At 37.3% G+C, this 12,585-nt stretch overlaps 1 protein-coding gene across 5 annotated transcripts in view; it reads left to right on the forward strand.

Moving 5' to 3' along the window:
• The window catches only part of Macrod2 (mono-ADP ribosylhydrolase 2), a 2,042,921-nt gene that overhangs the window by 1,887,607 nt on the left and 142,729 nt on the right, over positions 1-12,585 (forward strand). For 4 of the 5 annotated variants that reach the window (XM_046434337.2, XM_046434346.2, XM_058576291.1 and 1 more), the window contains 2 exons: positions 1,546-1,656; positions 6,086-6,154. In XM_046434337.2, the coding sequence (XP_046290293.1) occupies positions 1,546-1,656; positions 6,086-6,154 (180 nt within the window). The remainder of the gene's footprint in view (positions 1-1,545; positions 1,657-6,085; positions 6,155-12,585) is intronic. The other variant, XM_046434363.2, reaches the window with a different exon arrangement.

The following is a 12,585-nucleotide window of genomic DNA, read 5'->3' on the forward strand; positions in this document are numbered from 1 at the left end:
AGTGCTGAGCCATCAGAGGGGATTCTGTACTTGTTATGTATTTATTGGTTGCATTCTTCCCAACTTCAGAGCAACCCCCACACGCTCTGCCTTTTTTTCCCCCTCACTCTCCTATACACCTTGCCTTTCATTCAGGTCAAATCCAAATGTGTTCTGATCAGAAACTCTATTCCATAGTTTATTTTCCAGAGCTTCTTGGTAAAATGTTTCTCCATTGCTCTTGAGGTTCTTGTTTCAGCTGTACTCTAAAGGCCTCTCCTGGGGAGGATTTCCTACCAGTCCTTCTGCCTCTGCATTAACAGCCAGCAGTGGTCACAGATGCTGGTGGGTCAAAACACTCAAGCAAGATGAGGTTAAGTGATTTGAGCCTGCATGTGGGTCAAGAGTTTTGAAAGGCTGGATGAGTCTTCTGCCCCTCGTCACACTGGCTCATTCTGGGCTAAGTGGGAAGGTGTGAGGAAAGGTCACTCACGTGCCCAGCCCCTTCTCTTTTCATATTTGTCTGCATGGGAGGCTAGCCCGAACTTCTTTGCAGTGAGGCTGGCTTTCCAAAAGGAGGAAGCAGAAGCTGCCATTCCTCTGAGAGGAGCCAGACATCCTTGATCATCACTTTCACCACATCTTGATCTAAGCAAGTCCCAGCACCAGTCAGAATTCAGAGAGAAGCAAGAGAGGCTCCATTTCTTGGGAGACAAAGGATTTGAGGCTGTCTTTAACCCATATTAATAATAGGCTGGTAACTTCTGTTTCTCTATCTTCTGTACTTAACTACATATTTTATTTTGTTTTTGTATCCTTAAAGAAATTTTCATTTTGATTTGCTTTATTTTCCAAACAGAAAGTGATTGGGGGCGGGGGCAGGGGGGGGAGTCCTCCCAGCAATGTGGTATAAAATCGGGTCTTTAATTACCTTTGGAAAGTTGATTTTTTTTTACATACCAATCCGCTGATATAATACACATTTTAAGACGAAAGAAAATTTTAGATAGTTGCTAGTACACATCCCCTGTTGTCCTGCTTATTTATCTTTCACAGAGTTATATACTAAACCCACATAATCAGTTCCAGAAAATATTCCATAGCATAAATATGTTTAAGACTGTCATGTACAAGCTAAGTTAAAATAGACTTTTTTGCAACATATATCAAACAGGAAAATAAAGGGCACAGAAATTTGTTCAACCAAGCTTCTTTACACAGACCCTGTAACTTGAGTCACAGGAGAAAAGTAGATTGGAAATTAAATCTGTATTGCATTTGGGAAATGCAGAGCAAAGTGATGTTACAGGACTGCTGAGTGAATTTTGTTTACTGCAGTTCAACATTTAATCTAGCAAATCATGTGAGAAGGGATGAGTATAAATGCACCTATTTCTGTAAGTAATTTTTCTGTTTCATGCCTCTGATTCATCTCTCTGCCTTGCTTTATGGGGAGTCATGCTACATTGATTGCAATTAATTTCAGTGCTGCATATTAGCCATAAAGAGATATTTCATAAATTGACTTGATGTGTTTTTTTTTTTCCTGTGTGGTTTTCTTGAAAGATGAGAATGGTCCAGAAGAAAAACAAAGTGTGGAAGAAATGGAAGGGCAGAGCCAAGAAGCAGGTGGGCTCAGATTTCTTTTGAGGAGTCTCCTAGGCCTCATCCACAGAGGTGAACAATAACTTTACTCAATGCTATTGTTTGAAAATGTTTATACCTTTTTCCCTGATTAACTCCGACATTCATTCAGGTCTGCAGTCCTGTTAACTATGAGTTGCCTGTACTTCTAAATAGAATGTGGTCCATTCTCAGTGTCTCATTCACCAGTTCCATTACGCTTCCCTATAATAACAGTTTGCTTGTAAATGCTCTAAGAAGGGTGACTAGAGATTGGAAGTGTCAAGTTAGAGCTTGGATGACTTGGGTCAGGCAAAAATGAGTATTTAGTTTGAGGGGGAAAAATTAACTGAAACTGTTTAAAGGCAATGAAGAAGATGCTCTTCCTCCACAATGAATAAAGTGGTTTTCACTATTTTGCACTAAATTTTGAAAAGCTATGATTCTGGTTATTTCTCTGCATATTATAGGAAATAGTGTCATGGAGCCTGACTATCCCCCCACCCTCTAAGAGCAATAAAAGAGATCAAAAACCTTCCTGACGTCACCTCTGTTCACTAAAGGACAGATGTGTCAGTTGAATGTTTAGAGATTCTACAACAGATATTATAAATTGAACATTTTAAAATAAAATAGCACTTAAAGCTCAAAAGGGATTGAAATCACCTTTGATTTATCATCTCTTTCTACCCAATATTGTACTCAGGCACGCTCTCCTTTAAAAGAATAATAGGCACAACCATGCAGTTACCAGCATAACCATCAAAATAAAAACATCCTTCTTCCAACCATTTCCAAGTGATCTTTCCAGTTCTAATGAGGTCCACAGAGGGGCATTTTTTTAAAATAGTGGACTCTGTCTGATGTGTGCCAAGCACGTCCCACGCTATACGCTGAACTCCTGGAATTAAACCAGGTAGTGTGATAAGTTTTCCACTGAAAACTTCCCACATTAACCTTGGAACTTTTGCTAGGGAACTGGAAGCTTTTATTATTAACCTGGAAGATGGAATTGAAGAAGGCCAATCAAAGAAAGCACTGAAGCAAGGCAGCAAGGACCTTGTGTACCTATTACTGGGTCAACTGGCTCCCTTTGCTGAAACACAGTCCTTGCAATGAAATGAATTTCTGATACTGCAAACTGTTGTTATCCAACCTTCCCCACCCCCCAACCTGCGGATCATTATGAGCCATAGAAGATGAGCCTTATGTGAAAAGCTGTCACTGTTTTTGCTGTTTGGGGCTGACAAGTATTTGTCTACCAACTGCTGACAGCTGAGGCCATTCGCTGACTGTTGAGGTCTCCTGGGTTTTTTTCACTCATTTCTCTGTCCCAAGCTGTCTTTATCAACATAGATATTTTTTTTCTAACCCACGTACATATACACGTACTCTCACATGCATGGATATACATGCACACACACTTTCCTGTGTTCTATTTTATATTTTTCCAGTAATCAGCTGAGTACAGATAGTTTCTTTTTGGATTTGGGATCACCTTGACTATGAGCAGAGAGTGGTAGAAAGTAAGCCCTCTTCTCCAGCACTTGCCTCTGATAACATTATCACCCCAAAATGGGTACCTTTCGATGTAAAGGAGAGCTCTAACTGCATCCCTGAGTGTCACCCCATGCTCTTCCAGGTGAGCCTACTGCTTTGCAAGAGTCTAGCAGCAGGATTTGTTTGAGACAGTGTCCGGTGTCACCAGATATCATTATGTTCCCTCTGCTCATTTCCCAACCACCCTATTGAGAGTGCAGAGAAATTGAAGACATGGTTCTGATTATTAAAGCTCTCTGACCTGCTGTCATTTTCCAAAATAAAAATATCTTCTTTCCATTTGATATAATTCCCAGTGCCAGTTTTTGTTATGTAACTCTGCCGGCTTCTTCCATATGACGGAGAAAAGATACAATCTCAAAAATAGCATTATTTAGAAATTTGACAGTTGTCATGATTGAATCAAATCAAAATCATATGGAATATTTATCAAGGTGTCCATAACAAATCCATACCAGTGGTTTACTGTGACCCAGACACTGTTTGGACACTGAATATAAAGCACTAAGTAAAAAAATAAAAACAGCACCCCTATTTTCCCAAAGTTTGTATTCTGGTGGGGTGACCATAACAATAAACAGACAAAAAGGAAATATATCAGATAGTGTAAGTGCCTGGAAGAAAATGGAGGAATGATGGCAGCTTTTTGTTGGCTGGATTTGGGGAGGAAACTGGAGTTAAAATGAGATTTGAATGATGAGACGGTGAAAGGAACAGAGATGGCAGAGCAGAAATAAAATACCTCTTAGCCACTTTGGGCTTAATATTGAAGACAGGCCAGTGTGACCAGAGCAGAGTGGCCTCAGAAGAACATTGTGTGAGATTCAGTAAGAGATCACATGACTAGACAGTGTCTGATGGTGTATGGTTTGACTTCATAAGAACTGCAGTAAAGATGTTCATGGAAGGTTTTACGTATCAGAGCAACATGATCTGTGTTTTAACAAACTCACTGTGCCTGTGAGGGAAACTGGGTCAGAGAGCTGCAGAAGATGAGTTAGAAGGAGACCACAGGAAAGCAATGATGGTGGTTTCTGGAAATGAGGCCAAAAGGACCGATTCATGTCACATTCTGATGGATAGAGACAACAGGACTTGCTGATGTACCGGATGAGGCCTATGAGGGAAGAGGGATCCTTTCCCATCCTTGATCTTCCGTTTCAGCTTCAGGGACTGCATAGATGACAGCGCCACTTACTGATACTCGCAAGACTATCCATAGGGCACAGTTTTTGTTGAAAAAGTTAATAGTTCAGTTTTAGCTCTTAACCATGAAACAATGCCTAGACCACCATATGGGATGCCAAGAAGCCAAGTAGATATGCCAGTCCAGATTTCCAGGGAGAGACGAGGACCATAGACACAGGTTTAGAAGTCACTGACATAAATAATATTTAAAACTACGGGACTGCGTGACATTATTAGGGAGACTAGGCAAATAATGAAGATAGTGGGAGCAGCCACAACAAAGGGCCTCAAGAGGAACAGGGCAAAGACTGGGAAATGCTACTGAGAAGTAAGGAAAAAAAAAATAAAAGAGGCATGATCATTGGGATTGCTAAGGAAAGTCATGGGCACCTTTGATAAGAGAATTCTTGAAGAAGACCTGGAGAAGGTACCAATTGGAGTGGATTATGGAGAGCTTAAGTGAGGAGGTGGGGAACAGTAACAATAACTTCTTTTAGACAATTTTGCTATGAAGGGAGGTAGAGAAATGGAAAGATGCTGTGTCATCAAGGGAAGGTTAAAACTCATATTCTCTCTCTCTCTCTCTCTCTCTCTCTCTCTCTCTCTCTCTCTCTCTCTCTCTGTTTTTTAATTGAATATAGTCACCTAACCAAAAAAAAAATGATCTTTATTCTCTCCAACTATCCCCCTACTAAATACTTTATTCTCTGTTCCAGTAGAGGCATAACCTAAATGTAATAGTCACATATATCATGGACAAAAGATATGCTAGAAAATAAGGGATTTGCCTCCAAATGTGTGTTGTTTGTCATGAAAATATGATTGTCTTTAGTTCTCTGACCATGTTATTTTAAGAAAACATACATACATCAGTCTGTATGTATATTTATATGTGTGTGTATTCATATGCATATGTAAATATGTACATATATATGAATATACACACACTTTTTTCAGTTTTCAGGTATTAACCATTCCAAATGAATTTAATAATCTTTCATGTCTTAAATATATGTTTTGATGTTAGCAGCCAGTTATTGTTCTTGGTGCCAAACATGAACAGAGTGCCTGTGATGCTGATGATACTAAGAAGAAAGTCAACTGGGAGGAGGTTAATTGGTGCTGTGAGGGGGGACAGGGACCTACCTCTACATCCTTGGTCCACATTCTGTGCTTGAATGACATGGAAGCCAAATCGCTTCTGGTACCTTCCTCTAAATTTCCAAATAACCTCTGGTCCCTTTTCCCTAGTCTCCACAATGACAGCCACAGAATTATTCTCTGCAGTATGGTAGCCTGGCATACTGGTAACCACCGAAGAGCTATGCAAAGCTATGCAAAAACACATTTAAAGGCCCTTCATAGAACCTTGCTGGGATATACTTTCTTTCGCCATCTGTCACCAAGAAAAATAATATTCCATTCTTTGAGAACTCTAAAGGAAGTAAAATGCTACCATGGTTGGTATGCTACTACCAACAAATAGCATTCTTCACCAAAATAAAAAAAAATAGTTTTTAGTCCATTGGTCTCTGTCTTTAACTGAAGGTTTCTGTTGTATTAATTATGAAAAAGGATCACAGCCCCCTGGACCCTTCAAAGACCATTCAGTGCATTACAGTATGAAAGAAGCTCATACTTCCTTTGGTGGAGTGTGGAGGGAGACGCAGGGAGCCAGAAAGTCACAGTTTGACAGTATTAACTCTGAGGCCATGTTTCCTTTTCTGCTTTACAGATGGTGTGAGCAGTACTCCTGTGCCCAGCCCAGCTTCAGAAGAGACAGTTGAAGTCTGTAAAGATGAAGGTATGAGGCCACTTACTACATCTAAAAATCAGACTCTTAGAAGTAGATTATTAGTGTTTTGTTTATACAAAAAAATGAAGCAGCAAACAAATCTAATTCTCTTCAAGCTTTTCTATGCCTCACCACCTATTCTGTTTTATTCCATATCTAGTCTCTTCAGATTTATATACACATTTACATTTGTTCCTCTGGAAAAAAATAACCACTTATAAGATAATTATCAGAGAAATTATGGTTAGAGGAGATGTTTATTTAAAACACCAGAATTAGTCAATTCTACTATTTACAGCTACTCATCAGAAACAAATTTGAAAGAGTGGCAATTGCAGACCAACTACCAGAGATTCTGCTATCCAAGAAAGAAATGTTTGAAAGGTATTCTTAGCAATAAAACATTGGTGAGAACATCACTCTTCATTCTAGCACTAAGAGAAAACATTGCTGACCCAGGTATCTCCAGAGAGGGGAAATTTTTTTTTTTACTTTTCTAGGAGAAAATTAGTGGAATAAATAAGGAGGAGACTGATGTCATGGTGTTAACACTTTAAAAAGTTATCTCAAGGAAAATAAAATAGCCCTTTCTTCTCCCTCCTGACTGACACATCTCCACATAGAAAGGTAATATTATTTTATATCTGTCACAGGTAACTACTAAAACAATTCTGTGAGTGAGAGTAGATTGTTATATTTGTATAGATGGGTGTCTAGTAGACCATTTGGAACTTTGAGATATGTATGGTGAATGCATTTCTTCATTTTGGGGTGATCCTCAGGTAGGTCTATATTTGCCATTGATATTGCTACTCTTTGAATCAATGTTCAGAAAATCAAAGTGGCCTTGAAACTTTAACACTTATTTATTTGCATCATTAATTCAATTTCACTTTTTTTGCCTGGTAAATTAACTGATGGATTAGTTAACCTAAATCAAGTGAGAGAGTTGTTCAGGGTGTGAATTTTGGAGTCAAATGACTGGGACTTAAATTCTGGTTTGCCAGTGGCAACACAACTAATTTGACAAATAATTCAAGTCATTAACAAGGAATTATCAAGCACTGACCAGTAATAAGACCCTTTGTGCTCCAGTTTTCTCCTCTGAAGAATGGAGACAATGATGTCTTCTGCACATGATACAATAATACACCTCAATTGCTTAGACTCTTCACCTGGCACTTTGTAGATTGGACTTCAAGAAAACAGAATGAGATGGAGATTAGGAAGCAGATGTTCATTAGGGAGTGCTCTTGAAGAAATTCACCCCTATAATAAGAAAAGGAAGAAAGCAGAGCTAGATAGAGGAAGAAGCTAACTCACAATGCATTATCAGAAGAAATCTCGGCTGACTGGAGGAGGTCTGAAAATAGTATGACCCCTCTGATATGCGCGCACTTGGTGTGAGAGAATCAGGCCATTCAAACCTCCCATGGACAAGGCATTTGATGCTTTCTGCCCTGGGAAGGGGGTGTGGATTTTAGTGAAAACAGATCCTTCCATTGCAGCCATTATGGAAACCAGAGATGAATGAGATCTGTCCACATGTGGGAGAATAAATTCTTCATTCCTGATATGGGATCTGAGTGACCCAATATAGTATCCACCATACTCTTGTCATTTCAAATGCTCCCTTTCTTGTTTGTTGCCATTTTTCAAATGAATCCCTTGATACCACCCTTTCTACTACTTAAATTTGTGTTCAGGTATCCCTGGTCTAAAAACCACTTGATATATCTAAAAATGTCATTTATGTCAGATATCCACAGGGGTTCTGGTTTAAACAAAAAATCTCTAGGTCATTGTTCAGAGACAAAGAAATGAACCCCTGATCATGTCAGAGTAAAAAAAAAAAATAACCAGAAAGTGGTGTTCATTTTAAGCAGGAAAATATTTGAACATGTCTATCATTTGGCTTATGATAAAAATTTTAAAGTGTCATGAAGTCAAATGATCAAGTTTAAAAAGCAAGGAAGAGATAATCTAATTTGAATACCTCGAGCTGAGATTTTTCCCGTTGAGTTATTTAGTTTGAAGATGCCACACCTTTGCAGAAACACAGTTTGTGATTTTTTTTTTCATGATGCTTTTAGGATCTCACACCATTAATTGCTCATGCCAGGATCAATTTTTTTGAAGACTTTTGGGATTTTTTTTTCTTAAAACTTTAAATGGTGGTAACTCTATCAAAGAGTTCTGTTATGTATACAAATGAAGTTCCCTCCTAAGACTAATTGTGAAGTTTTAAGGATTTTACTGAAATCAATCATTAATGTCCACTAACCTATTTACTGGGGAAAAATTAAAATGTTTAGAATTCACATGAGTAGATAATCTAACTTCAATTAAAAATAGAACACAGGTGATTTTTGTCTTTTTATTCTGAAATAGCACACATGTAAGGCAACTTTGTAATTGATTATCAGATAACACCTAGACCAAGTGTCTAATATGTACAGAACTGTCATCTTGACAGATAGATGCATAGCTTAGAATGAAAAAAAAAATGTTCTCCATTGAAATCCTCTAAGATTGAGGTCAAGCTGAGGTTAAAAGGAAGTCATAAGTGTTGAGGATTCATTTCAAACATTCTCCATTATTAGCTTTCATGCAGAAATATCTCTCCTCAGTGACACCAGGGCTATTTTAGAACCCTGCAGTTATAAGATCACTTATAGAAATGCTTATTAAACTTTCCAGTTTAAGTGGCAGAACATTTTTGCTGATCAAAGGTCCTGAAGGAGCCCTTGTCCTCTTGACTTTGTTTTGAGACTTTGATCCTGACTGAGCATCTTCTTGGGCTTTGGAACCACCCATGTGTATAGGCCTTGTCTTCTCGTTCCAATAGAATTTGAGATTTGTTCATTACTTCCAGTTTTGCTTGTTGATTGGTTGGCTTTATATCATTATAACTGATTTTCACTGGAAAGTAGCATCTTCCAGAGTGCAGGGATTGAAAACAAGCAAGTAAAAAATGAAATGGCTAATGTCTCATTTTGGAGGAGGTAAGATTTTTTAAAAAATTAAGCCATATGTGAAAGTGGCAGAATTTTGATAGAAGGTGTTATAACCCAGGCATCAGCTATGCCAGTGATTTTGTTCAAATATTTTAGGACATATTTCCCTCTGGCAACCAAGAACTGGTATTCATCACCATCGTACTCCACATAACTGCTTACTGCAAGCTGCTAACAGGAGGTACAACTGATTGGCTTATGGATCAGGAGCTAGATTTTCATCTACATGCAGGAAACAGCTGTTCCCAATGAATCATTACAACTGTAGGGGTGGGCAGGAGTTGGGAGGATGAAATATGAGGAGGAGGCATGCTGACCCAAAGTTCATCCACACAGGGTGGATGTCAAGGATGTGGCAACTAGAATGGAATTAAATGAATTCCCAGGTAAAGGTGACCTGGGAAAAATATCAATAATGTTGATAGACATTCTGAGGTTATTTGTCAAATAGGGCATGCATTTATATATTGAGGGACTCTTCCTTTACTAGCAAAAATAATCTATTAATTTTATGGTGTTTTTATACTTTAAATCCTTAAAACAAATTCAGAAATACAACTGTCAAACCTATTTAATTTAACAAATAGGCAAAAAGACAAAGGGCCATATAAACACAGGAGTAAAATGCATAGGAATATCAAGTCTTCTGGTTGAAATTCTGCAAAGTTAACCTTGTTAAGATATAGTCAGCCTTCTTCAGTCAAGCAGGACTCTCTATTATAGTTGTATCTACACTTTTAGATCTTATTTTTGCATCTTCATCCACTGCTAAGACCAAGTCACTTTATTGAGGAGGGGGAAGGTGCTGTTTAAACATCCTTATTTATCTGTCCTATTATTTAATCAGTATCTAATTGGAATTTGAAGGTCAACTAGACCAAATCGTAGGCTCATTAATATTAAAAGCAAAATCAATTAATACTCAGGTACACACCTGAACTTGTGTTCCCTTGGAACTCCATGTAAGTCACATCATGGCAGTTATGAAATGGGATGTCCACTGGCAGAGAATTTCAAAACCGTTAGTCTACTTTCAGACATCAAAATTACTGTAGCAAAAAGAGAAAACTGGGAAAAGAAGCTTTTCAAAAAGAGCAAAAGAGAAAGGGTGAGTTTACCTATGAGGAAGTGGATTCCTGTGCCTGCAGGAAGGAGATGGTATAAATAATTCCAATCATCAGCATTGTAAATCTGGTCACTGGTGTGGGCTCAGAATTGCTCTGAGGATTTTTTCCTCCCCTTGTCTCAATTGTTGTAGAGAAACAAAGCCTTTTGCCCCCATGAAATTCCCATCCTTGGTCACTTTCCTTGGTTCTTGGTGTGTACCATCCCCTCCCAAGCATCTCACCCTCTCAACTATCATAGTAGGGAAAAAGTGGTCCCCCATCCTGGATCTGTACTGATAGAGAGTCTGAATACACTTTAGCATCCTTGAGTTATCACTCTTGGATTTTTGGAGTCTTCAGTGTAGAATGAAAGTGTCTGCCCTCTGGAGTTCAGTGAAGGGGAAAGAACTAAGATATATGGAGTGTCCTGGGTACTCAATGTTTTACATTACTGTACAATGCATTCTTCATTTCTCAAAAGGGTAACCTCAAACTCAGAGAAGGAGAGAGAAAGGTGTACGTGCAGTGGGTAGAGAATGACTATATTAATGTTGAATCCCGTAGCTAATGCCTATATGAATGTGACATCCTTTTACAAAGGGAGAATTTATTCTATTTTTAATATAACATGTATTTTCTGCTTATAAGAACAATATGTGTTTATTGGAAAATACTTTCAATATAGAAAATTATGAAAAGTAAAAGCATATAATTATTTTCCCTTTAAGCTTTCAATGGTAAAAAAATTTTAAGAAGTCTATTCTGTTGTTTCATTTAACACTAGACCATGAATATTCTTCCTTGTCTTTAAATATGCCCAGAGGCATGATTTTTATTGGAGGCATAATATTTCATCATCTGGCTGTCCCAGAATTTACATACACAGTGTCCTAATGTTAGATTATTTTGTTATTTACAGTTTTCTATTATAAATAACAGGGAAAAGCAGTGTATACAGTTTAGATAAATCTTTATGTATATCTGTGATAAGTTCCTCAGGATAAATTGCTGATTCTTTGTTGATTTACTAAGGGAAAAGTTTAAAATATTATTACTTACATGTGTTTTCTTCTTTTAAAAGCAATGCATGTTTATTATATAAACAAACAAAAGAAGAAATGAAAAATACCACACATAATCCTAATTCCCAGAATTAAGTATTAGTAATATGCTGATAGGTAAATTTCTAGTATTTTTCTGAACAGTCACATATATACACAGAGGTTTTCTTAGGGTATTCTTTAATATGTAACAGTTTAAAACTATCTTTTTTGTTGGGGGAGAAGGGTACTGGGAATTTACCTCAAGGGCAATTTTCCTCCAAACTATATCCCCAACCTTTTTATTTTATATTTTGAGGCAAGGTATATACTAAGCTGCTCAGGGCCTTGCCAAATTGCTCAGACTGTTCTTGAATTTACAATCGTACTGTCTCAGCCTTCCCAAGTTGCTGGACTTACAGGTGTGTAACACCATGCCTGTCTTAAAACTATCTTTTAAGTATAAAAATATATTATGAAATTCTCCCAGTGTCTTTCGATAGTCCAACATAATTTAATTGTGTATTTCAAAAAATGATTGTTCATATACTTACCCAGTTTCCACTTTGAGTTGTTTGTTTTAAAATCAGAAACCACCTTTTAATTTTATAAATGTCATGATCATTTCTGTAAGAAAATTCCAATCTATGGAAATGCATACAATTTTTTTTCTATAATGAATAGGGTTTATTGTTTTTATGATATTTTGGATAGTATATGTTCATTGTAGAAATTTTAAATAATGCAAGAGATAAATAAACAAGTATATGCAATTACCCTACTCTAATATAATTACTATTGCATTTGGGTAACCATTCTTTTTGTATCTCTAAACATTTGCACAACACTTTTATATAAATAGAAATATATATTAATATGCATAGGTAATGTGTAATTTTAATGCAATTTTTTATTGTTTATTTACTTATCACTTTTCAATTATTTATTTATTTTTTTTTCTTTTTATTGTTGGTTGTTCAAAACATTACAAATTTCTTGATATATCATATTTCACACTTTGATTCAAGTGGGTTATGAGCTCCCATTTTTACCCCATATACAGATTGCAGAATTACATCAGTTACACCTCCATTGATTTACATATTGCCATACTAGTGTTGTGTTCTGCTGCCTTTCCTATCCTCTACTATCCCCCCTCCCCTCCCCTCCCCTCTTCTCTCTCTACCCCCTTTACTGTCATTCATTTCTCCCCCTTGTATTATTTTTCCCTTTCCCCTCACTTCCTCTTGTATGTACTTTTGTATAACCCTGAGGGT

Source organism: Marmota monax, unplaced genomic scaffold, assembly GCF_021218885.2.
Source record: "Marmota monax isolate L192 unplaced genomic scaffold, Marmota_monax_Labrador192_F-V1.1 WCK01_AAM20220418_F8-fsc00005, whole genome shotgun sequence".
Taxonomy (NCBI): Eukaryota; Metazoa; Chordata; class Mammalia; order Rodentia; family Sciuridae; genus Marmota; species Marmota monax.